This window comes from Centroberyx gerrardi, chromosome 13, assembly GCF_048128805.1.
Source record: "Centroberyx gerrardi isolate f3 chromosome 13, fCenGer3.hap1.cur.20231027, whole genome shotgun sequence".
NCBI classification, from domain to species: Eukaryota; Metazoa; Chordata; class Actinopteri; order Beryciformes; family Berycidae; genus Centroberyx; species Centroberyx gerrardi.
The window spans coordinates 17,477,913-17,504,855 of NC_136009.1; the positions used below are offsets into that span (position 1 = coordinate 17,477,913).

The 26,943-nt window shown below is 43.6% G+C and overlaps 1 protein-coding gene across 1 annotated transcript in view; it reads right to left on the reverse strand.

Annotated features, from left to right (window-relative positions):
* Positions 1–1,200: 1,200 nt before the first annotated feature.
* The window catches only part of cdh2 (cadherin 2, type 1, N-cadherin (neuronal)), a 55,797-nt gene continuing 30,054 nt past the window's right edge, over positions 1,201–26,943 (reverse strand). Inside the window, exons 3-16 of the mRNA XM_071917003.2 lie at positions 20,317–20,537; positions 17,046–17,213; positions 16,041–16,196; positions 14,998–15,142; positions 14,432–14,604; positions 13,099–13,236; positions 12,433–12,618; positions 11,374–11,627; positions 10,942–11,084; positions 9,628–9,861; positions 8,312–8,545; positions 7,920–8,059; positions 4,198–4,362; positions 1,201–1,421 (exon numbers count right to left, since the gene is read on the reverse strand). Coding sequence (XP_071773104.1) covers positions 1,215–1,421; positions 4,198–4,362; positions 7,920–8,059; positions 8,312–8,545; positions 9,628–9,861; positions 10,942–11,084; positions 11,374–11,627; positions 12,433–12,618; positions 13,099–13,236; positions 14,432–14,604; positions 14,998–15,142; positions 16,041–16,196; positions 17,046–17,213; positions 20,317–20,537 — 2,564 coding nt within the window. The 3' untranslated portion in view covers positions 1,201–1,214. The remainder of the gene's footprint in view (positions 1,422–4,197; positions 4,363–7,919; positions 8,060–8,311; positions 8,546–9,627; positions 9,862–10,941; positions 11,085–11,373; positions 11,628–12,432; positions 12,619–13,098; positions 13,237–14,431; positions 14,605–14,997; positions 15,143–16,040; positions 16,197–17,045; positions 17,214–20,316; positions 20,538–26,943) is intronic.

The following is a 26,943-nucleotide window of genomic DNA, read 5'->3' on the forward strand; positions in this document are numbered from 1 at the left end:
GCTGACAAGATCGCTATTTTTTTCTATTTTTTTTTTGGTCAGATGTTTTTTTATCCATATTTTATACAAAAAACTCTCTTAACTTCTACACATTTAATGTCACCCGGATTTTTATTTTTTTTTCACTTTGTAAATAAATTTTGGAAACAACAGTTCTCATTTTTGTTGTTGTGAAAAGATAAAAACATGCAAAAAACTTTAATTTGTAGTCCAAATTATACATTTACAAGTTTGGAACTTTTTGCACTTCTTCATATACTACATCAAAAGAAAAGATAAAGAAAAAAAAAAAAACATTATGTACACACATCTTTTTACAGTGAAGTAAAAGTTGAAAATATCAGATGATGACTAAGGCAAATGAAGTGTACATGGATTAGACCAAAACAGTTGTTTTTTTGTAAAATACTACATCACTTCAGAAATAAAGAAAAAAAAACTTATTCTGCTACAAAAGTATGATTCATAACTCCCTTTATTTGCAACCAGCTGCATAAGTTTAATTTTTTTAGTGAAAAAGTCTAGAAGTCTAGCGTACTGTACAGTGCTGTTCTTAATTGTTTCTTCCCATCCAAGCTAACAAAGAATCCTTCATCGTTTCTTCATCTTTGTAGTTTATTTAAATAATCCTTTCCAACAAACAGGAGCATTGTGTAACCAAAGAAAAAAAGCATGTAGAAGCATACCATAGTGTAACATACTTTTTTTATGTTTGAAATCACTCCAAAAGTCAGTACCATTAAAGCCTTGAACATAAAACTAATCATTCAGATCCAAAAAAATGTACAAAAAGGCACATTATATCCCAGTGCTTCTGTACTGTGAAATTCAAGTGTAACTGAGCGCATTCAATACCAACGATCCAAACGGTGACAGTCCACCAATGTTCCCTCCCATCTCCTCCAAAACTGGACCACAGCCTATGCCTAAGCCTTCAACAAGCATATGTATGCGTAGACTACAACAATAAGCCTAGGTTGGTTGTTTTTGAAAAAATTTCAGAATCATGTTTATTTTTTGTTTCTTTTCTGTCATAGTTCCATCACTCTGTCGGGGAATATCGGTATATCAGAAGCTGTCCACGTCCATCAACAGGGGAAAAAAAAGAAATCTTTCCTTTTTTTTTTCCTCCTTCTTCATCATTTTTTTTTCTCTCTCTCTCATCCTTCAATATGGGCGGGGGGGGGGGGGTGGGGGGGTGGAGGCTGTGTGTCCTAGTCGTCGCTTCCGCCGTACATGTCTGCCAGTTTTCTGAAGCGAGGGCCCCAATCGTTGAGGTAATCGTAGTCCTGGTCACCCCCGCTGCTAGAGGAGTTGAGGGAGCTTAGGGAGCCAGCTGTGGAGCCGCTGCCCTCGTAGTCGAACACCAGCAGGGAGTCGTAGGGAGGAGCGGTGGGGTCGTTGTCTGCCGCCTTAAGTCCCTGCGCACAAGGAAATAAAAACACAGTTAGATGAGGAGATTAATCCCACGTCCGCACACGGGAAAGTGACTCATATCAACAACACGTCGCCGCCCCCACCGCTTCCACCCAAACAGGCTAATCTATTCTGAACCCAGTCAGCGGCTCTCCCTCTGTACATGTTCAGGAAATCAGGTCCTTGTCCGGATTAATCAGGCTCTAATGTTCATGCGAGTTTTCCACTGTGTTTTGGTGGGGATTCTCCTGATGTTTCTGGGATGGAGGATTATCCCGTACTTGATCAAAAGCCAAGATTGAGCATGACCAGCAGCCTCAGATCACTGGAATCCTCTCCCCAGATGAGGCAGCCCCTTCCCCCCTCTGACCCCGGTGTCTGGCCTCCCATCCTCTCTGCTCAAAGTCTTGCACAGGCAGCAAAACTCTGCCACTGACACATCTACTGTCTGGATGGCAACAGGATCTTTAATATTTCATATTTGTGCAAAACTAGGAGTAAGCACTGACCGCGACTGTGGAAGGGATGAGAGGAGCATGTGTGTGTGGGCGCGCATGCGTGTGTGTATGTGTTATCTTGCGGCTCTGGGAGGTGGGCGTGTTTCCATTTTGAAGATTGTGCTTAACATTCCCAGAAGCCCTCATAGCGTCATGAGAGGTCCTTATGGATTGCTATTGATTTCCAGCCTCATTCCTTAACAGGACTCGGGAGACTTGATGGATTGCTAATCTAGCGGTGGAGATGTGCTTTGGCCATGAACCGCTTTGGATCTGGTTCCTCTCTCTTATCACCACAACTGAGGACACCTAACAAATAATAACTGAATTAAAGAAGCAGAGCAACAACACACGGAGAAACGAAACCTCCGCTCATTGGGAACTTGTCAAAGATTTATAGGTTCCTCTGCCCTGCCGTTATAGCACTGCAATGCTCTCAAATGAAAAGATGGATTGAAATAAAGTGCCTGGGCACTTAGTGATTATTTTCCACTTGTTAGCCTTCGTTAAATGTTTGCTCTGGGCTGTGGTGCTGATAATTTGGTGCGAAATATGACAGATGGATCGTTCATTACAATTACAACCATCACTGCTCTGCTGGTTATAGCCCCCTCCGTCTAGAACCAACACCCCACCGGCGTTTTCATAAGGTTAGTCAATCACACAGCTCACCCCCTTGATTCCATTAAAACTGAGTCATCCACTGTGCTGGAGACAATCGCCTCTCTTAGTCAAATAGTGAACTGTCCTCAATTCATGTTTCTGGCATCACTCACATGGATAACAATAGAGATCTGTGATCAAACTGACTAGCGTCCCCATTCAGAGACGTCCTTGCCAAGGCGTCGAAGTCCATTTGAAACAAGGCGCTACATAAAACAATGAATGCAATCACTTCATCTTTGTCTGCCTCTGTGGCAATGTGTGACCTCCCCGTCTACCTGTGACCAAGGAAGGCTGTGTCAGGTTGGTGCTAATGTACTAAATGTTACCCCCCTCTGTGGGAACAGACTACGAGTTGAATAATAGACTTTTGTTTGCCCCTCTGAGAGGTTAAAGTCCGTATGCCAAACCTATGCTTCATTTTTTCCGTCCCTCTTATTTAATTAAGAGCCAAAGGCAGGAGGGGCATGGGGTTGTGTGCACAGTCTAGGCTGAAGATCAGAGCCCTCCCTCCCTCCCTCCCTCCCTCCCAGCCAGCTCCTCTGGCAGCTAGCCCTTATTGGTCAGGTCAGATTCCAGCTCCATGTAAGCGGCGGATCTACCATGACTGAGCTTTAGCGACATTCAAATCTGGGACTAAAAACAGACCGACATTGCCTGGCTGCAATGTGAATTTCTGGGTCAGGATGCTCAGACTTGAAACGTCCTGAGGGTCTCGCAAGGAGGGGGGGGGAAGAAAAAAAAACATGTAAAAACCAGTCTGATGAAGAATGGTGCGTGTTTTTGCACTGCATTCTTTATAGAACAGTAAAAAACATTCAATCTCACTCAATATCAGCTGTTATGACAAGTGTATTAGGTGTGTTGAAGATGGTCGGTGAGAGAAAATGAGTGGGGGCTGGGAGATATATGGTGGGGGAGAAGCAGAGCTGAAAGGGCAAGTTCTAATCTAAAAACATGGGAGCGATCCAAAAACTGTGAGAGGACTCCATTTGTAATGCTGTGAAACTCGTGTCTGTTGGAGCTGGTGAAAAATACATGACCGTTCTTTTCATTTTACATTCTCCCTTCATGCTGGAGTCAATGATGGCCTCAGGCAAACGAGGGCGCGTTGAACAGCGCATTTCTACGGAAAGCCAATGTATTGCTCCTCTCATCCCCTATTTCTATGCCGACACATCTATAACTCTGCTCTTCTTTTGGTGGAAAGTGAGGAGAAAAACAATTATATCTTAGTGAGTTAGTATCATGTACTTTTTCTGACTTGGTACATGTCTGAACCGATATGTGCGAGATGAGAAATGTTCTCCTGCTGCTGAGAAATGATGAAAACAAGTTGGATAATAATTGATTCAATTTAAACTCCCTTTCTCTGCTTACAGGAGAGCGCACAGCCACGAGATATTAAACTTGCTTCATATGAATCAAATTGTTTATTTAGATACGACTTTGTCATAAGAAAAGTCATTCAAAGTTGAAAATGAACGGCACTGATCCTTTCATTTCAGCTCGTTTCCTTTTGATTTGCATTCACCATACAGGAAAACAATTGGGAGTTCTTTCGATAACTCTGTCTCATACACAGGTGTGTGTTTGTGTCGGTGCCGGCTGGTATTTTTACCTCGTTGATGAAGTCTCCGATGTCTCCAGGGTGGGGTGCTGCTGACCTCATGGGGTACTGTGGCTCGGGGTGGAGGGGTCTCTCGTCCATACGGCGGATACCGACGGGCTTGATGGCATCGGGCTCTATCGTGTCCGGCTGCTGGAGCTGGCTCAGGTCGTAATCCTGGGGGGGGGGGGGGGGGGGGCGGAGAGACAGATGGGAGTTAGCAGGGAACAAGACCAAGACCCCAAACTAGCTTGATGGAAGGGCTTGGCATGAACACAACCCCGAACCGCACCCAGACACACACTTTCTTCAATATCAGATGATGGTATACAAGGAAGAGAAAAGTTTACTTGTGTAGGGTAAAGGTTTCGAAGTTAGAAAGCAGTGTTTAATCTGAGCGGAGAGTACAGGAGGATGAGGGAAAACTTTAATCTGCTTGTTTGTGAAGCACAAGCTCAGGGACAATTTGATGCATTTAAAAGAGCCAACATTGAGGGGGTCCACGCTAAGGACCAAATCATAAGTCGCAGGGTGTTTGTACTTGCGAGGTGTGCTGCAGGAAGGGAGTGCAGGCGACTGTTTTGCTCTAATCAGTGCCCAGACACGGGATGGTGGATATGCATAAGCCATTGCTAATCCTATTAACATTACCAAGGCAACCTGAATGGCTCGCAGTTTGTGCAAAGTCATGGGCAGGGAAATAGGAGGAGAAAGAGAGAGAGAGAAAGAGAGAGAGAGAGACAGAGACATAGAAAGAGAGAGAGATGAGCTGTGGTGAAGTGCAGAGTTAAGCTGAATGGACTGGATGGCATCATGGTGACAGAGCAGATATGATAGAGAAAATGCCATCTGAGAATCAGGGTGTGTGCCTAATAAGCGTGTATGATGGATTGTCCCTCTTTAGAAGATTTTCGGTAATCCATCCATCTCTAATATCCCCCTTCAAAATTGTCTTTGCTCAGTTGCACATGTACCTACACACACAGATGCGCGCGCACACACACTCACCAGAACAAAAAAAAAAAAAAAAAAAAAAAAAGCCGCAGACACTGATATAAAAATAAACATGAGAATAAATATAAACCCTGTGATGATGCACAAACAACCCCGACACACAAACACAACCGAGCGCGCAGGCACTTGACAAACACCTACTCAATTTCACACTAATAAGTATCATCTCAAATCCAAAACAAACACATTGATTATTCATGTGTAATTTGATTTCATGGGGAATAAAAGCAACCCTCAAGCTGGCTGGAGAAGAACAATGGTCATCACACATCACGCAGGAAGCTGTCTGTCATCTCTGGTCCATTTCAGGCAGACCGCTGTGTGACCTTCCATAGGGTCTCACTAGAGGCCAGGAGTTAGTGACAGCAGTTGCAACATAGCCTTATAATGGCTGAACTAGGCAGAAACGTCCAATGACATACCAGCCCCTTCAGGGAATCGACTCTTCACACATGCACTGGCCTAGTGACATCGCTGCCCGTGGCACGCATGACCCACATTCAAACACTGGAGACCGGACGCTCCACAGCCTCATGCACGTCACCCTTTGAGAGACGCGGCTGAGGAACTAAACAACAGAACTGAGTGAATTCATCATGCCAGGGGAGAGTTTGAAGCCCGAAACTTCACTTGAAATATAAGGTGAAAAATTCAGTTTGAAGTGTCGCCCTGCAGTTCCTCCAACAAGTGAAACTTCTCTATATTTCTAGTGACAAATAAAAGAGACTTGTATAGTTTCTGTATAAAGAGGTTTGATTTTTACAACAAAACTGTGAGTCATTTATTATAAAAAAACAAAAAACTTTTTTTCAAAGCATGCCTCCAAAACCACATCATCTGGGGTTAATGTGCATCACTTTACTGTGAAGTCATTTGAAGAGGGACTCATCTCCGTGCTGAGTATTTTTTCTACCCACAAACGTCTGCACAACAGCTTTAGCAATTTGACATTATTTCTGCATTACTTTTTCTATGTCTGGCGAGCCCGGCCTGATCAGCTGTCTGCTCTTGACAAAACGAGTGCCTCACAAACCAATACAAACCAGGGCAATGGCAGCAGCAACTAAAATCATACACTCGGAGAGCGACCAATGGTCTGACACTTCAATTTCCTCCCCAGCGGGAGATAGGGAGAACAGAGGTGGGCATTATAAAGACCACATCGCTGGGAAAGTCAGGTCCATTTTTTACCCAACACTGACTCCCCGATTCCACAGACAAGACCATTTTCTCCTGGCGCCCTGCCCTCCTCTGCACCACTCAAAATGGAAGCTCGTTTTCCCTCAATAAATCTGCGCGCCCGCTCCTTTGCCTGTGAGGGGTGTTATATCATGCAACAGTTTCCTTTTCAACAAGGTCTGTTTCACAACAGTTTCAAAATCACCAACTGTGTTTTGTGCGAGTTTTATGTGTTTTGTGTGTTTGTGTGTGTGTACACAAGTGCCTGCTCTCCCTCCTGCCTAATCACTGGCAGATGTGTAATGGCTTTCCAGTCATATTGTTACCTTAGACAGAGCTTCATTATTACGCCACAGCAGATGTCTGTCTCTAAATGACATCAGCTTTCCAATTACAAGTCTCTGAGGCTAATTTAGCACTGAGCTGGGTCGGACTGGGGTCTCCCACTCATTCCTGCCATACCTGAGCCACTGGACCACTTCAGCCAGCAACAAGAAAATAGCCCATTTGTTATATTGCTGCCCATTTTATGAAATGATTCCGTTCTGCTAACAAGGGGTCATTAGGACAATTGAATTTGTGTGTATGTGTGTGTGTCTGTGTATATGTGTGTGCTCCTGATCAGCAGTCTGAATAGGGTGGTATGGAGATGTACCATTATAGATGCCCTGTGGCCTAGCTTGTTCTAGCATTTCTATTGTGTGGAGTATTAAGTGTGTGTGTGTGTATGTGTGTAGGACCCAGTTCCACTGAGGAACCAGGTCCAATATTTCCAGAATCGGCTGGATCGAAACACGTTTAACCTTATCGATTCCCATCTTCAATTCCCAGCTACTTTCCAGCTTGTTTTTGAAAAAAAGAGAAAATGTGCAATTTTTAATTCGCTATGAAATTGTCTCACTCCCCATTATTCCACGGTCTGCTGTGTGTGTGAACTGAGACGTAGGGAGGCTAAGAAAGCAGAGTGTGTTTGTTTCAGTTCTTCACAACACAGGAGCCGTTGTCGTAGCTCAAACGTACAGCAGCATAGCGAGCATGGCAAACATTAGAAACAACAGATGGAAAAAAGAGTCTAGTTTGTCCTCTTTGTCTAGTTTTTCCTCTAAGGAAACTGCTCATGTGCTGCACAGAAGAGAACTAAACACACACTTTCCTACCCAACTGAGAACACACACTCTCCTCATGTCACAACCTCACACACAGTGTACAGTTGTGTGATGTGTAGACAGTTTTGGCGGTTGGAGTCAGTTTGGAAGTAAGGGTATTATTATAAGTAACAGAATTATAAAACTGTATGTATGAGCAGTTCATATTTTTTTATTCCTTCCAAGTTGGGATTGGAAGCAGTATTTTAATTAATTCAGTTTCAGATTTGGTATTTTTGCGGTGCTACAATGGTAATGGTAATATATAAGAAAGCAACCAATAAGGGAATCTTAAATGAAATCATTTAGAGAGTCATTAAGAAAGAGTCATTAAGATTTTATCAATGTTGATTCCTTATCGTTCCCCAGCCGTGTGTGTGTGTCACACCACTCTACCTGATCTTCCTCTCCTCCACCTTCCTCATCATACTTGAGGATGTTGTCTCTCACGTCGTCCTCAGGATCAATGAGAAGCTGCTTGGCCTGACGCTCCTTATCGCGACGCTTCATCCACACCACAAACAGCAGCACGAGAACTGATGAGAGAGAGCGAGAAAGAGGGAGAGAGAAAGAGGATCTCAAATTACAAGGCATAATAACTTACATATTTTCATACAAATGTAATCCGATCCCGTGTTTTAGAGCTTGGACGGGGGCCTGATCAGGGCTATCTTTTTGGTAATCCTGCAGTAATCTAGTGGTATCTCGGATGATGTTTAGCTGTCTTTATAATCCCTGTGTGTGTGTTAGTGTGGCATGCTGTCTGGAGGGGGCAGTGAGACACTCACTCAGGAGGATGATGATGCAGAGGAGGATGGCGATGATGGCACCCGTGCCCAGACCGGCGGCCATGATGTGTTGCTGGTCGGTGCAGTCTCCGTTGATGTCGCACTGGCACACTTTGACCCGCAGGTAGGAGGTGTTGGACATGGGCAGGTTGCCTGAGTCTGTGATGATGATGGGGATCTCATAGATGCCGCTTTCAAGAAAGCCGATCTTCAGGCTCAACTGGGCATAGTCACCTGAGAGACAGAGGTGGGGAGGGGAGAGAGAGAGAGATGAGCGAGGAAAAAGCAACATTTAACTGTTCAGTGATGCATGTTGCCTCCTTGTCAGAGCAAATAAGTATGAAGTGGCGAGTCCGGAGGGAAAGAGGCACTTTAGTGTTACTATTGTGCTTAAAAATACAATAATGCCATGTTTCTTCAGCAGAGAAGCCTGAGAAAACATTTTCCATAGAGGGGATTATATCAAAACTCCAAATGCAGTCATTTGTATGGACTATGTTCACAGTAAGATTATGACCTTATTACCACAAATATGCAGCGTGAATTCCTACCTGGAAGTTGCGTCAGCATATCTAATCCAAAATACGGTCAGGATTTAGATTTGCAGCTTATAAATCTACTGAATACCTTTTGATAATGCTGCTTAGGCTAAATTCCCAGCTGCTATAATCCATATGCCTATTATCCTGTTAAGATATATTCACTGCGTTTCAACTCTAATCGCTAACACACAATAAATGAGTCCTTCCACCCATATTTGTGTTTCCAATTAGCATAAACAATTAATGACTGTTTGGTAAGGCTAATATTATATGGAGAACATTGTCTAGTGGGTCCCAGCTGTACTTGACCCTATGCAGTGTGCTATTCACACTAATTTCCTGACTGCTGTTGACGATATGTCAAGATCACAACAAAGTACTTTAGTACTTTTCGAACCAATATACTGTTGAATGATATCCGTAACATTACTGATTTTCCAGCTTTCCTGTTAATCAATGATTCAACAATCTAATCAATGAATGCCACCAATTGGTTAAAAGGTTTATTCACAATTTTTTGCTTTTCCAATAGCAAATACAAAGAAATATAGGCCAGTGCTGCCCAAAGGATGAAAATCATATTTAGCAACAAACATCTCCCCAGATGGTGGATCCCTGGGACAAAATTTGATCAAATGCATATGTAGCCTAATGTGAATCTATTCTGGGGTCCTTGATGTGAAAAAATCTGGGGACTTCTTATATTATATAGGAAATCGCTGTTCAAAAAGAGGAAGCTAACCCATGCTACCTGTTGCAGTGTGCTTAGCTTACCACTGAGTCTTGTGATGGTCCAGTTTCTCCTAACGTCTGAGGGCTTATGGGCCAGCTCAAAGGCGAATGGCCCAGCGTTGGGGTTCAGGTCTCCGTCCAGTGCAGTGATGTTGATGGCATTCGGTTCTGGCTTCTCGCATACCTCCGTCTCCTGGGGGAACACGCGTGGAGCGTTGTCGTTGATATCCAGCAGGAAGATCTGGAGAGTTCCAGTGCCACTTGCTGGAGGCACACCTAGATGGGACAAAATAAAAATGAGCGCACACCCACACACACACATACAGCACAGCATAAATATTTATGAGAATATTGATTTTTAAAAATCTACATATGGATAGGGTTTTATACTATTGAAATGCCCACTCTCATTCATTACATACAACCATTATGCAGTCAACAGAAAAGCAAAGCATAAAGTTTATTCTCTTGGTCTCATGCTAAAATAGGGCACTCTGCGCAGCTATTTGCTCTAGTGGGAGAAACCCCATCCAAACTGCATACTGATCTGAGAATCTAATCTCAAATGAGGAGGGAGACAGAAAGAGAGAGATATCAGAACATTTGGGTAGTGTGTGTGTGTGAGTGTGTGTCTGAAGAACGTCTTCCTGACGAAGGACACGGGATGGGAATACTAAAGCAGACAAACAGAGCCCACTGTCGCTCCTCTCAGGCTCCTCTATGTATTCACCGAGCTAAGAGGCTTTTTTACCATTCAGGCCACGCTCAAAGGAGCTAGTCATCCAATCCTGACCCATTAATGCTGAGAAACCTCTTTATTGGTAGAGTTTTTAAGCCTATTGGCCTGAGATATGGTCCGTAGAACAGGGTAAACCTGAACAGAGGTAAATCCTGCCAGTGCAGGGAAGAGGTGAATATATCCACATGCTGGCTGGTTCTGGGATTGCTAGCACATTAACCTTCAACTAAGGTGGTCACTGTACCAGACGTGCCAAGTGCCTGGTACAAGGTTGACCTTCAAGCATGGAGGCTGCTTTTGTGTCAGTAAGGGAAAGCAGTTTTTTACAGATTCTGTGCATTTGTGCACTACTGCCTTGTACAAAACATCACAAAAGTAGTCTGGAGCTGAGTGGAAGATTGACCTTCGAAAGGCAGGATACATTGGTACCTTCTAGGCTACCTTTCAAAAAGGCAGCATTATCTGTTCCAATGCTCCAGTAATATGCCTGGGTTAGGTGCTAGTGAGTGCTAGTGTGAGAGCCTGGATAAAAACACCTAAAACATGCAGCCAGTGCATCACAGGAACTCAAACAAGGTATTTTTGGCAGCTTCAATCCCACTTGAACGGTTACGTACCGCTGTCTGTAGCCAGGAATGTTGCATTGTACAAACTGTTCTTCACATAGGACGACTCTCGGTCCAGAATGGCAATTGTTGTGATACGACCGGTGTTAGGGTCAATCCTCAGCCAGTTGGCTGGATCCGACAGTTTGGAGTATCTGAGAGAAGACAAAAAAAAGAGAGAGGTTTAAACAATAATTCATAATCCTTACCATTCATTTAGACCTCAAACAACATTCAACTTTATGCTGAATTTTCTGTAAGGGATTATCTGTGAGTAGTGAGCACCACCTGAGGAAGTTTATGAGGCTGAAATTTGTTAAACGTTCTGCGCCTGTGAATTGGACTCTTGTTGTTCCCTTTGAAGATGCATAATTTTTCCACTAGGCTGTACTTTGTGACTTGACTTTATGTACTCGCCCTCCTGCTGTTCTTTTCATTATGTACCTGATGCTTTGCTGCATGAAGCGATCGGGGTCCTGGGCAGTGAAGGTGGTCAGCGTGGACTCGGGCATCATTCCCTCCTCCAGCTTAATGAGTTTGGGGTTGGGCTCGAAGTAGGGGCTCTCATTGACATCTATCACCCTGATGGAGACAGTGGCGGTGGACTGGCGAGGGGAGTGGATGCCTCTGGCCAGGGGAACCTCGTTCTTCGCTTCCACCGTCAGTACATACGTCCTGCTGATTTCGTAGTCAATAGGCTAGAAAACAAAAACAGACAATATATATTGACACATCAAAATGCACAATAAAAAAGCAAAGTTAATTAAACAGAAGAAAATGAACACAAGCCAACAGTCAACTCGTTGTTGACAGATAACAGTAAGTAATCATCATCGGAAAATGAAGCTTTGCAATAATTTCGTAATTTCAGTGGCATGAATTGATTGATTGATTGGTTTTTTTCTGTTTTATCAGTATTGTCCTCTTAGAGTTGGGCTGTGGGACAGAGTCTGTTCAGCCCACTGAGGGGGGCTTAACACAACATTACATCTAACAACATTCAAGTCAAATGTACTTTAAAGCATTTCTGAAATATCTATCTAACCACAAAATAAATTACTTGACTCCATTACCGAGATTACTAAGCTGTTAAACTGAGAGGGCAAAGATGAAGGAGTCATCTGCTAATTCATCATAGGCTAAGCAGAAGACTTTTTTAGTTTGGCTGCAAAATACACTCCCGCCATATGGTGTAATTGCCAGATCTTAATGGATAGCCACATCATTTAAGTTTTTTTCAAAATGCAGCCGGCATCACATGAGACAAGCGCATGGATGTGGGCCGATCTGTGCCCCTCTGCCACTCAATCCATACTTTATGGAAAACAGAAATTATTGACCTGCAGCACAGCTTAGTATAGCATACATACTGTGCAGTGTAGCGGACTAACAAGTGCTATAAACTATTCATCTTAAGGGTTTGGACTTCTGTGTATGTACTATGTATTCAAGGTAAGCATCTCCCAGGGGATACAGGGGTGGAGTTTGGAGGGGCAGCCTTACCTTGACGACGGTTACCAGGCCCTCGTTAGTGGTGGGATCAGTGGGCACAGAGAACCTGCCGGTGGGGTCGCCCCCGGTGATTTTGTAGACGGCATTCCAGGCTGGCGTGTTGGGCTGGTCCTTGTCAGTCACCGTCAGGTTGGCCACAATGACATTCACACGGTTCTCAGGCACCTCACCGAAGAACTGCATGAATAAACCATGAACGTACAGAACAGCGAGCTGTTAGTGATACTGCTGCGGCAGCAGAAAATACACCGAGCTCTGCTTCAGAGCCCAGCAGGACCGATCCCAAGTAAATAGACATCTACGGCAACTTATCATGTCGTCATGGTCATCTCACTCCCTTTCCTCCCCTGATAGCACAACAACAGCATTAGACATTTCAGTGATTCACAAGCACTCTAAGTGCCTCCTTCACTCTGGTCGACTCGCCATCTCAGTAGTTGCATGTGTCAACATTTGGATGGGGGAATATAACAGTTTACGCATGGCTGGCTACTTGTATGTCTGTATGACTTCAGAAATGCTGGGCAAGCAGAACTGAGGAAGTGAGCAGAAGTGACGGTTGAGTGCATATAGCCACGCTGGGGTGAAAATGGGGTCTTTCTGGTGCTTTAGCTAAGATTACCGTGTTGAGGTCACAGATATGAGTTTGTTTCTTACCGTCTCAGCAGTGAACTCTGGTGGATTGTCGTTAATGTCAGTGACTCTGATGACAGCAGTGGCTGTGTTGGAGAGGCCGTACATGGGGTTGCCCTCCATGTCAGTGGCCTGGATGATCAGCGTGTACTGAGGCACTTTCTGGAGGGGAAGGGAAGAGAAACAGTAGCAGAATTAAAACACTTTTCATATACCTTACAACAATAACAATGGCACAGCCATGTTTGGAGAATATGGATGTGTATATATATATATATATATATATATATATATATATATATATATATATATATATATATATATATATGTACACATATACAGTATAATGCTGTTGACCTAATATGATTCAAATCAGATCTGGCTAGCTTCCTAATTGCGATGACTAATGGTGGCTCTCTAAGTAATATGTTCCCATTTATTCCCTATGGGGGGAGGATGTGAGTTTCTGAATGCATGTGTGAAACTCACACCTCTACTATGTACACCATCATGAAGCTAACAAATGACTCCTTTCACATTAAAAGCCACTCAGGTGACGGACCAGTTGCTAGGTAATGAGAATCGGGCAAATTACTTTCATGGTGGCAACTGGCGGACATAAAACAGCGGCCCCAGGGCGGAAGTGATTGAGCAGCCACCTAGCCAGATTGCCCTCACTAGAATTGCACCAACTGGCTCCAGCTTTATATATTTATTTAGTTCTTTTCTTTTTTTTTAATTTCTCAGACAGCCATGCCATCCAATTAAATGAAAGAGTGCTACCATTTATAGCACAGGAAAGAGAGAAAAAGAACACAGAAGTAAAGCTTCTAAACATACCATAAACATTTAGCTGCTCAATGATGCATGGTACCTCCACATAAGAGTAAATAAGTGTGAAGCGGCTGAGTCCTTTTCTACTTCTCATTTAGCGTTGGTAATCAGCAACATTCAGTGTGGCTCATTAGTTCTTATTAGGTCTGGATATTAGCAAAAAGCTCTATTTTGTCTTCATATTTTAAAAAAATGCACGGCTCATTTATGTAAACATAGAGATATGTTGATACACATGTAGAACTGCAACAAGCGGCAAAGGAAAGAAGAAAATGAATTCATGTAATGGATGGCTGTGCTAATGAGAGTGTAACTTAAATGCCAGTGCAATATGATTTTTATATGGCTGCATTCAAAAACAGTATTTGAGAGAGAGGAGAGGAGAGGGAAGGGTGTTTAGGACTATGTCTCTCTATGATAAAATCATAGACAGACATTCACAGAAAGGCAAACTGAAAGAAAGTCAGGCAGAAAGACAGCCACAAAGAAAGATAGAAAGCAAGAAAGAAAAAGTGAGACACACCTCTCTGTCCAGGCCTGCTGCCACTGTAATGATGCCTCCTGTCTTATTGTTGATGGTGAACATATTGGAGGTCGGACTCTCGGGATTCTGAGACAGGATCTTGTAACGCAGCATCCCATTAGCTGTTTTCGGGTCGTCTTTGTCAACAGACGTTACCGTCATAACAAACGTCCCTAGGGGATAGACAGAGACAAGATAGAGACAAGATGCAAATACTCCATTTAACCATTTTTAGCAACACAGACACAGTTTGTTGTCTCTCTCTCTCTATCAGTTATCTAATGCTACTGCACTTCTCATCTGCAATCAGAACATATTCAAAGTAGAGTGAATTGTGCTGTATTGAACTCCACCAGATTTAAAGCTTTGTAATATATACAGTACAACCAAGGTACTTTGTTGTGATGTTAAAATGGCATAGATCGCTTCGATACTTAACAGTAGCCAAGTTAACAAAGTGGCCACCCCAGGAATGCCATCAATGCTGTTTGATCTGCTAAAAGCGTGGCAGCAGGCTACACCTGATCCGCTGCTCCTACTGGGCCTGGCCTCGTCTGGGATCTTACCTGGCTTGGAGCCCTCAGGGACGGTCCCGTTCCAGATCTGATGGATGAACTCTGGCCTGTTGTCATTCATGTCGATGACATTGATCACAATGTCAATAGGGTTCTCTACCTGGTTGCCGTTCAGGTCCACTGCATGAGCTCTCAGCTGGGGAAAAAAACCCATATATAAACAAATTTGGACTGTAGTCCTGTTCAAGCAAACCAGGCATTTGCAAACAGACAAGGGCAATTATTATCTCAAGTGTGCAGAGAGAAAGAAAAGAATACAATAAAAAAAACATACTCGGACGAATTGCCCACTAAATTGCTGTGACAATCAACTCCATTAACCAGCACTAAAAGTCCTTAACTGTATGTAGCAGACCAAAGAGTTAAGAGCATCTTCTTTACTGAGACTGAGACAGGAGGCAGGGCTGGAGCTCTGCTTTTGTAAAGCGCAAATATTTCCCACAGCAACTCCCAGTAAAAGATAAATAATGGTTTGATAGACATTCGCTGTGGACTTTCTAATTGTTTCTAGTCTATTACAAACATCTGTTGAAATCAATCATTTAGTTTCCGCCTGTATCGCCTTGGTTAATGTCTACTAAGTTTCCTGATTGTGTTAAAGCACATGAATGAATAGCACTCTATGCTAAATACTATATAGTTTAAGGACCAATGCAATTTGTTGGAAAAATAGCTAGTGAATAAAGCAGCCCTAGGAGTTGGAGGTTATCTTAATGTATTTAACACACACACTCAATTCACTCAAAAGCCTCAAATCGAATCCTTTAAATTCTCAGACGGATAAGTCAGATTTCCTGGGAGACCACCATCACGCCCCGGTCTTTATTGAGTCTGAGGGGGTTGTTTGGGCCGCACATGATCCTTGAGCACATGCCAATTGGCAGGAATGTACAGCACAGCCAGAGAGAACACATTTTTCTTGATAAAGCAGGCTGGAAAAACCATTTGCAAAATATAGGCAAATCACTGAAGGGAGTTCTCCTCCATTCTTCTTTTCAAACCAGCGTGTGTCTTTACTGTTGTGTCAGACTTACATGGAAGTTGGAGATGTGCTCTCGATCCAGGGGCTTGTTGACAGACAGCTCTCCAGAGATTGGGTTGATGATGAAGATGCCAGTGGGGGGCTGGTCAGCGCCAGGGCCTGTCACACTGTATCTTAGGGACCGGTTTTTGTCATGGTCCGATCGGATCTGTGCCAGGATTAAGTGTGTGTTAATTACAGATCCAAAACAGTGCTAAAACTAATGCAATGTAACAATACTGTTGAGTAAAGGACTGCACATGAAGTGTGTGTGTGTGTGTGTGTGTGTGTGCGTGCGTGTGTGTGTGTGTGTGCAGTATTTAAGCAGTTCTGTCTTGGCTAGGCAGTCTATCCTCTTCACATTGTAAGCCAAGACCCTCTGTGCCTACACCCTGGATCCGTGCTGAGCAAACAGACTATTTCTTCATCCTGGTATCATCCAATAAAGCCCAGAAACATCCCCCATAATATGGCTGGATTAAATATAATACATACAAATGGTATATACAGGACTTAGCACTCAGTCAGGAAGTCAGCTTATGCTGAAAAAGGATCTACTTCTTAACTGACATGAGAAGGATTGCTTGTCCTCTGTCAGCCACCCACACCCTGCCTTGACCAGGGAATGGTAGCAAAATGAATGGGGCAGAGTGTGTCCTTGAGCCATGATAAAAGGAATATAATATCTCAACAGGCAACCTGGGAAACATCGCACTGGTGAACACTTTAGATTTCTCTCTGCTTCTAAATAATGCCAGGCTGCATTGGTACTGACTGCCCCAGAAAGAAAAGATAAACAATAATACAGCAGGAAAAAAGAATCCTGACCTTTAGCAAAGTGTGGTAAATATGGAGCATTTTGTTGAAGGCACAAGTCTGATGTCTGTGGTCCAGCGTGTGGGAGCTGGGAGCTGGGGGCAATGGGGAGCTACAAGGTTGTCATATCAAGCCAAAAAGCATTTTCTTTGAAGTCGTGAGCAGTGTGTGTGTGTGTGTGTGAGCGCGCTCTGCGTCTTACCCGGACAAGCTCCAGTGGGAATGGGCCTCGTGAGTTCTCCGGGACATTGATTGGGGGGATGACCCAGTCTCTCTTCATGCGTTTGAGCTGGCTGTCCGTGTGCCGCGATGGAAACACTATTTCCTTCAAATCCTTGGACATGACTGGAGGGACGGCAACTTCCTGGACCTGGCAAAGGAAATTAAATTAGCTTAGGAACTGGATAGTGGTCACATCTATACAGTAAATACACAGCATATGCCATGTGGTCGACGCTTTTGTCTAAAGCACCATACAATACCATGAGTGCGTACATTTTAAGTATCTCTGCCCCCTGTGGGGATCAAAGCCCTAATCCTGATAGTGTACCGATTGAGTTACAGCAAATGAATAGCAGAATGCTATTTATTGCCTAGCTGAAATGAATAGGATGGTAGGTGACCGATGACCCTTCCTATTTTGTGTGCACAAAAGGAATTTGATGTGATGATAAAGGCAGACTGCCATTTTCTGCAAAACCTAATAAACTCTCCAAATGTCATTTAATACCAATTCTAAATGCGTGTTCATTCAAAGGATCCATTCTTTTATGACTTTCTTTGTAGCCTAAAATATCTCCAGTAATACATGTGATGATATGCCTTTAAGCCAGTGTTTGAAAATGCTTTAGTGTGGCTACTGCGGCAGCCCCCCCACCACGAGCGCTGGTTCGCTTTAAATGGCAGACCTCTTCTTATGTCCTGATAAAATGCACCCACACAGACACACCGGCTTCCATAATGGATCTGCCATCCTCCCTCGGCTGTAATGAATGAGATTTGAAACAAAGGAGGATGGTACCTGCAAGCCAGACACTAAACACACAGATGGCTCAAATTGCCTATGCTGCTCCAGAGACTGAGAAGACTGAAGTAGTGCCAGAGAAAGTTAAAATAACCTTGAACAAAACAAGGCAGGAAGGAAGAGAAAACAGAAAAACAATATGTAAAACCTGTCAATGTCAGTGAATGACAGCTGGAATTTCAGTGGAATAGTCACGCCCCTTGAAGTCTCTTCTTTACTGTTGCCTGTAATTACTGACTGTTGATTTGGTTACAAAGTAGCCAAGTCCGACAAACTACTGAAAAGTTTCCTGTGCAAACATAGAAATTAATTACCACTTAGCCACCTTACAACGTGACCCATATCCCGCTCTCCCCCTCCTATAACATCTGGGGAACTGTCGGAGTGCTTCCACTAATCATGTTTGAAATCCGATTATACTGCTTTCACACATTTGAAATGCAGAGAGGCAAGCGGACAGATAGCGATGGAGCATGCTTCAGAAATATCTATTACCCTATTAAAATGGGCGCGAGTGAGAGCAGTAATTATTTGCGACCTGTGTCTGGAATGATGAATGGCATGGTGGGTTTGTTCAGCCCAACACACATCTATCTGTGGAGTGCTGGAGGTCTGCACCCATCTACACTCTCCAAACCCCCTCCATCTTCTGACTAGGAGACTACTTCAGTCCAAGAGATTGTTAGGTTGAGTGATGGCCTGAGTGTTTGTGAGAGTGTGTGAGAGGGATTATGTATGTGTGTGTATTTGCTCTCTTAGAAAATTCCCTCTTTCACATTCTGAAATGCTTTATCCTAACGGACTGTGGTGAAGTGGAAGTTCCAGTGGGAGGTGGTGATGGTATAGGAGGACACTCCCATGCTAATGAGGATATTGTTTGGTTGTCATTGATTAAAATGTTTCCCCGGGGCTGATGCATTCACAGCGCTAATAAAAAAATCTAATCGCTGATGTGATTAAGAGATGCATGATGATTCATGACAATAATTGTGCTGGGAGAGAGATAACTGCTCATGACCTCATAAACTTGCAAGATAGGGGAAAGTCAGTCCCTAATTTCATTACAAACAAATCAAGGCAAAACCAACTGTTGTCTAGAGAAACACACAATTATAGCAGTTGATGGTGGAGTCAATAATTGAATTTCTATATACATGTGAATATGCTAACCAATGTGGCGTGCTGACTTCTGTTTAAAAAAGCTGTAGCAAACCTATGTTTATCTGTTTGGGACAAGTATGTATTTCTCTTTGACCAAACGACAACAGTGACTAATGGTATCATTAAAATCACATACCTGCAGGAGTCCCTATAGTAAATGAGTGTCAGTGGCTAACGATGGTGTTTTGAAAAGCCATGGTAAATCATTCCCTGCTAGAAGTTTAATTTCAGCCCAGCAGACCACTGCGCCTGCAGCATTGACAGTAACTAGACATAACTGTCAGCATTAACTTTTAATCTGCACCCACATAAAATACGACGTCCACCTTTCCTGAGATTACCTGGCGTGCTGTAGGCCTACATTTTGAAATCTCGTGCCGTTCATTTGACAAGTAGTCTATATTTCTGTAGGTAAAAAGAAAAGGCACTGTGCTCTTTGTAAAACAAACATGATTATTGTATTTGGGGATGTTCATTAAGACATGAGAGGGCCCATGATCTAAGATGTTACTGCAATGATCACTATCGTATCGCACATGGACTCACTTATAACCCGACAAACAGGGTCAGAATAGAGACTGGAGGACAGAGAGGAGAGAGAGAGAGAGAGAGACAGTGTAAGTTTAAAGCAACAGATATTATCTAATTGAGCAGGATCACTTAATCCACTGGCACTGAAGTTAAAACCTCAACAATAACACAGCCGTTAGAGCTGCTTTTCATTTCCTGGTTACAAAGCAGGGGGCGGGACATGTGTGCGGTGCTTTATTAGTGCACTTCCTCTGATCTGCGGCCAACCACAATGTTGACACATGAGCACATGGTCATTCTAACTAATTGCAGATGACTGCGCAACGCGTCCAGTGGAACGGTTGAAACGACACTCTGAAGCTGAGACAGATGCTCCCCATCTTCCAAAGCACCGAACGGGGTGTGTCCCCTTTTGGATGATAAGGCAATAACCTCACTAACACGAGACAGGCTCGCTGAAATCAACTTTATGAGGAGCTATTTTGCATCTGCTCTTGCTACCCACTGACCGTGTTGAGTAGATGTTTGTGCTCCTAGTAAATTGACACATTAAGTTTTAATTAGCAAGCATCCATCCAGTCTCTCGGAACACCTGCTACAATTTAGGGAACAAGTCATCTGTGAATGTGCAGTGCGGCTAATAAGCGAAAGTTATTTGATGCGAGGGCAGAATTGATTATTCCACCTTTCTACAGCAGCAACGCCAGTCAGACAATCGACAAGTCAAAAATGTGATAAGTGGATGAGGGTTACACACCTGCTGGCTGGAATGTGTGGGGGGTGTCAGCCTGACTTGGGTCTCCCATTGCTGCTGAGTGGCGGTGTCCCTGGCCTTGATCACTACTGCCGATGATCGGAGCGCAGAGAGCCGAAGACTCCTGGCGGCGTAAACCACTCCGTCGGCCTCTATCCGGAAGTCAGATGGGTTACTGCATTCGAACCGCACCAGACCGCCTCGACCACAGTCCAGAAACCTCACTGCAAGAGACACAGACAGAGATATAAGATGAGGGAATTAGCAAAAAAACAAACAAAAACAAAAAATAACAGGAGAGAAAAACTAGACAAAGGAGTAGACAGACAGACAGACAGACAGACAGACAGACAAACAGACAGAGGGTCCACAAAGGTTTTCCGATTCTTCCTCTCGCTCATACATTATTCACTCCAAGCTGTGCCCCAAAGGTATTGCTCAAAACAGGTGCAGTGGAGGAGAGAGAGTTGGAGGGAGAGAAAACTATAAAGAAAAAAAAAAACCGACGTGGCCCTTAAGGGCTGTTACAGAAAAACCTAAAATAACAAAACATTACATTTAAAACCTGATGTGTAAATTAGTCTGTGTCTAAATGCCTTGTTGTGTCTGGGTTATACGTTTAATTCCGCTAGATCTCGTCTTTTCTTATTTTCTTTTCGACGCGGGCCATTGCATGCTAGCTTTGTCCCCAATGACATACAGGGATGCCTTCCGTGGATGGCTACCGATCCTCAGCTCCTCAGGAGGCAGAAGAGTGTGTGTGTGTAATGTTTATTTCATCAGTACGTAGGCACACAACACACAGAGAAACTCACACACACATGCGTGCGCACATATACACACATACAGCAGACAGGTGGCTCATGGGGGCTCAAACACAGTCCCAGGGCACCTCAGTGGCAGTGGTACAACACTGGTTCATGTTACAGGTGAGTGACAGTACAGCACAGCCTACGTAGCTACACACACACACACACACACACACACACCTCAACACCTAAGAGCTTCATCGTCTGATCTTTTTGTGTGGATATGTTTCCCTGGCAGGCCCCCCTCATGTTTATGGCACACAAAAACAGCATAAAGGCAACGGTGAACTTCCTCCCGGCCACAGAGATCACAACGTTAAGATATATCGCTTCTGTAGAGGCTCTGCTGGTGCCGCTTTGAATTATTAAAGCAGATGTGGAATTACTTAACAAAAGCCTTGAAGGAGGGTACCTAATCTTCCTTTGTGCTGCTACCTTGGGGACACAACCATGTCTTCAGAGCATCATCTACAGTCAGCGCACATTGAGCTCCTCTGGGTCTGAGGAGAGGGTGCAGTTGTTCAGCCTGGGGTCTTAAAGAACTCAAAAGTTTAACCCCAGGCCCAATTTGGTGGGAAAAATGGTAGCAGCCAAACAAATGCACACACACACACACCGGCATGCACGAACACTCCACAATGTACCATGACCTGCCACTAACAAATCTCTCAGTGATGACAGGGTGAATTTAACACTTGTCTAGCTGATTTTAACAGCAGGCAAAGCAGACCTCTTTCAGCTAGGATGCATCTGGCCCCCTCACTGACAAAATGTACCTGTTCCTGTTTTTTCATTGAGCACTGAAAGGCAGACTGGCTGAAAGCGGCACAGCAGGAAAGGCATGGCAAATCTTCCCCCTGACAAAAACCTATTATTGAAATGTGAATATGGTGAAAGAAAAGAGTGGAAAATACAAATACTAGTCTTTAGCAGGCAGGCGTCCCATACAAACTAACATGTTTTCAAAAGTAGAAAAGTAGAATGCAAGTGGAAGAGAGAGACAGAAAGAATGAGAGAAAGACAGAAATAAATAAAGAAAGAAAGAGAGAAGAGAATTGAGGAAGGTTTAAAAATCGACATGCAGCGTATTCACAATGTATTCGTCATGATGAATGAAAATACAATCTTGCCCCACTTTATCAAAAACCCAAACAGAGGAGAACAAATCTAGTGCATTCCATTACACCCTGACAAACAATTTAAACAGAACAATTTACAAACAAGAATATAGTATTGTATGCTGGTCCATTTTACCTGAGGAACTGCCATTCATCTCAATACTGATGGACAGCACACAAGGGTTTTGCCTAAGGTGCAGTAGCATTGAGGGAGAACCAGGAGTTTAAATAATGAAGATATAAGATGACAGGATCTTTCTTCTATACTGGAACACACTTGATATTGACCATCTGCTTCCTGGCTGCTTTTGTTCAATCGCCCTTGACCAATTAGTTTTTTCTTTGTCTGTTTGAACCAGGCAAAGCCAACATCAGATAGATGACCTTCACTCTCTGAAGGTTTTGCCTTCAAGCCAGCCGTCTGTAAATTCAAAGCCTTCAGGCAATCACCTAGCCGGCCCAAGTCAGCAGATAGTCAGACAGAGGTAGAATACAGAGTAAGGGACTGTCAAAATAACTCAGCTCACAATACACCAGAAGACAGTCTATAGATTTGAGAAGCTTCACAATGTTGAAGGTGAGGAAATCTCATTGACACAGACTATCCCTAATGAGGTGCTTGGTTTATCATAAAAATCATCTACAGTGTTCTACAAATGTGTGTGCATTGTGTGTGTGTATTATCTAACTGAATTCTAGTTGAGAAAAAATGTATAGCCTAGGCTACGATGCCTGGAGCTGTAAGTATGGGCAGTGCTTGGGCAGTACTTGAGGACTGGCCTGACACCTCAATCTATCAATTAGAGGATGCAGGGCCACCCAGCAGTCTACTACGTATATTGAGCTTAAGTGTGTGTGAGCAAAAGCAATAAATGAGAGTGTGGGTGTATCCACTGATATACATATGAAACGGATAGAACAACTGATGTGATCAACTGAGTAATTCTCGCTTTGACCACCACTAGATGAATTAGTGTGTGCCAGGTCCGGCTACTGCTGCACCGTTCCCCCGCTCTGTCGAGACTTGGCTTCAAAGACATTCCCCCTTCCTGGCCCCCTAGGGTGCAGCCCATGTGTTTCTATCCTCTGTTCTATTGGCACCTTTGACTGCACATCTTTGCGAACGTGTGTGTAATAGCAGTGGTGCACTTGACTGCAGCGTTTCCCCTGTGAGTCTTTGTAGCCAAGCCTCTTGTTGAGCTGAGCTCTGGCTCTTTAGCAGTGCCTGAGATTTGGCCACTGGCCTCTGGGAGGCCCTTCAGCAGTCAGCCCCCATGGCAATCACTGCACAAACTCCCAGCAGGCAGCACTACTTCCAATGATAATGAATGGGGATGTCCAGCATGTGTCTATTCATTTATCACACACACTCTGGTGACTTATAAAACCACAGCAATGTATGGTGTGGTACTGCTTAAAACCTGGCTCCTGCAAGTTATCTATATCTAGATGTATTGGCTCCCCAAGGTAAAGGGCTAAAAGAGATCTTGGCTGCCACGCCCTATCAGACATGTCGTCATGGACACAAAGATAAAGGCCTTTGGTTTGGACAGAAACGCCGATGCAGCAGAGGGGGGCTGTTGGGAGTTAAAAAAAAGGGGGAAAAAAAGGAAAACAGGCCTGTCAGCAGAAAGGCCGGTCCAACTAATGCCCTGCACCGGGGCCCAAAATTACCTCCGACTCAATGATCCTATTCACAGCTTAGAAGCCCCCCTCACTGACAAGCAACACAAAAACCCAGGCTAACCTCTCCGAAGTGCCAAAGTGCCTCTCCATTGTCTGCTGCGTCACGTGATAACTCTAACTCAGACAGCCACAAATAGAGAGAGAGAGAGAGAGACAGAGAGAGAGAGAGAGATTTAATTTGGAACATGGATTGTGGAAACGCATATAGAGTCCTGTGATTTTACAGAAGCAAAGAAAATGTTCCACAGTTTCTGCTTTTATGCCTGCCTGCCAATACACTGCCTGTAAGTGAGCAGGCTGAAAGTCCCTCTAATGTGCTGTAAATGTGACAAGACTGAAGCCCCTCATGTGAGCTCATCCTAATATATACCATCATTCATCTCTGCAAAGTGAGGTCACTGACAGTTGAGAAATACTCAGCATAGGTGTTTCATCAGTAGCCGGGGAGAAATGCAGACCCAGGCAAATACCCCAGTGGCAATCCCCTCGGGCAAATGGTACGACACCCCTGACAAAATGCATTATTCACAATGCATGTGACCAGGTTGTGTACAGTGGCCCGCACTGGCAATGAGACAATGCAATATGAAGCAGGGGCTCCAATTGAATGGGCTGTGGGAGACATCCATGCCAGCACCACTGTTTATAAGATCCTGTTAAGCCCCAGTGGGGGTTGCACTCTGGTACCTCAATTCAAATTGCTGTGATATGAAATTCTAATCCTGTTCAAAATTGGGGGAGAATGTGCTAAATTAAGGTCAGCATTCTCTAACAGCATACAGACGTTGTGCCTGCCCACAAAAATAACCTTCACAGAATATTCTATAATTGTCCAATTATTACACAAAACGCTAAAAGCACAATATACTAATGCTTTTAAAACAGGATAGCTGCATGCTCCCCGTAATTGTGCATGCATATGTTATTCTTTCTAAACATGCTTGTTTTTTAATATGAATACATTTTCTACAGCTTCAAGGCTATAAGTAAACAAATGCCATTGTACAACTAATGTTATTCTTTACTTTCACATTATTCAACTAAAAATCACAATCAGGGATCTTTTTAATATTGCAATTATGGGTGTATTAATGTAGCAGGTCCATTTTTCCCCAGTGTTTATAAACTATGCACACGTAAACAAACCATTTACAAAACGTATGGAACTTATGCCACCATAATATGGTGTCATACCGTTAGCCCCTTTTGTATTAAGAGCTAAGTCAATAAATATGAGACAGAAAAAGTGTCATCAATCCATATAGATAAAATAAGTAAAATTGGCAGAGGGACAATCTTGGCACCAGAGGCGATGCTACGGTCCATTTCTGGATTGAATCGAAGACATGTTCAATTCATGCTGAGATGCAGAGATGCAGAGATGCAGAGATGCAGAGATGAGGCTTAGGCAGTTACATTCTTGTTTTCAGTAAGGAGGGTATTCTTCAGAGAAAGTAAACTGTTTGTAGCTGAAGCTTGGATCTGGGAATGATGATGCTGCCTTTTGCCAGACTAAGCCCTTGAAGGCGTTTTACTAATGCACTGCACTTCAAACGCGCAAAGAATTCCATGCATTTATAGCTGGGCCTAAAATATGTAAGGGATTTGCATGAAAGAAACATGCAGTATTTGTACCCCGTTCAGTGTCTCTGGCAATTAAGAAAACTAAAGAGGCATTGCATCAGAGCATAAACACACTTAACAGGCAGCTGGCTCATTTTCTTAGCTTGATTGCAGTGACCAATTCCCCTAGCACTTAGCTTGTGTAGTTTATGCATATTGTTGGACCCATTTGTCCTGCCTGAAACTGCTGCTTCAATTAGAGAGGTATGAAGAGGCCCCAAAAAGTGCATTGATACCACCTCCCCTTACCACACCCACCCACACTAGCATACACACTGAAAAAACATGAGCACCAGCAATATATCCATGAGCTTGCTTAATTTCAGACAAGGATTTTTAAGCTTCCTTATATAGCAGATTGGCCCCTTAGGTGAAAGAAATAACATTCCACCATTGACGTGATTTTGTCCTGTTCATTCTTTTCTTTTTACACTCGCATTTCTATCACATTAGCACATGGCCACTTGCTCTCCCAGGGTGCAGCAAGCCTGTTTGACAGCCATTGTATTCAAAGGACAATAACAAGGTAAGCAGACTGACTCCCCACCAGGCCTGGAGTCACCTCCATTTCCTTCAGAGTGCCAAAACTTCTCCCTATTAGCGTACAAAGGTTGTGTGTTCTGCCTGAGCAATGGCTAGCCGCAAGGAAATTAGCATTAGCCCTCTCCTCTGGTAGCCTTGTGTCTGCACATAATCTACAAGCTTGGTAGGTACCTGCTGGGTTCTGACTGAGCAACAGCTAGCCGGTAGCAATTGTCCTCAACCATCTCTCCTAAACTCGCATTCAGTAAGAGCCTCTTATTTAAGTGGCAGAACAGCTTTCTCTGCGAAGAATGAATGGACGATAGCAGTTGGGTTCTTTTGAGTAAGAAATACTTGGCCTTCAAAAATTAGCAATCTCTGTGGGTTAGTAGTGAAGGGGAAGCACAGGGGAATGTCGGAATAAGTCTATGGCCTTTGTTGGGTAAATGAAATGATTCTGTGTTTTCCAGTGCAATGACAGCCTAGCATTGTGTGGATTACTGTGTCACTGGAGCCAAGAGCTGATAAGGCTAAGCTACATCCTTCTGCAGTTATCAGCGCATAGCTACTGGGATTTTGTTCTGTGAGCTATCGAGACGAGTGGCTTGATACAGAGGCTTTAGTAGGGCATTAAACTGACCACATTACCAGGATGTCAAATACTCTCTTACTCTTTATGATGCCTTTCAGTAAAGCTATACGGACCCTGCAAGTGCATACAGGTGAAGCTCATTATCAAGAGCATCATATTAATACGCTGGTAATTCAAACAGCTACAATGACGAAAGCAGACGGCTTAATGTGGGAGAAATAGCCACCTAACAGTATGTTTCACTGTCCTTTTCCCTTTGAGATCAAAGGAAGATAATGGA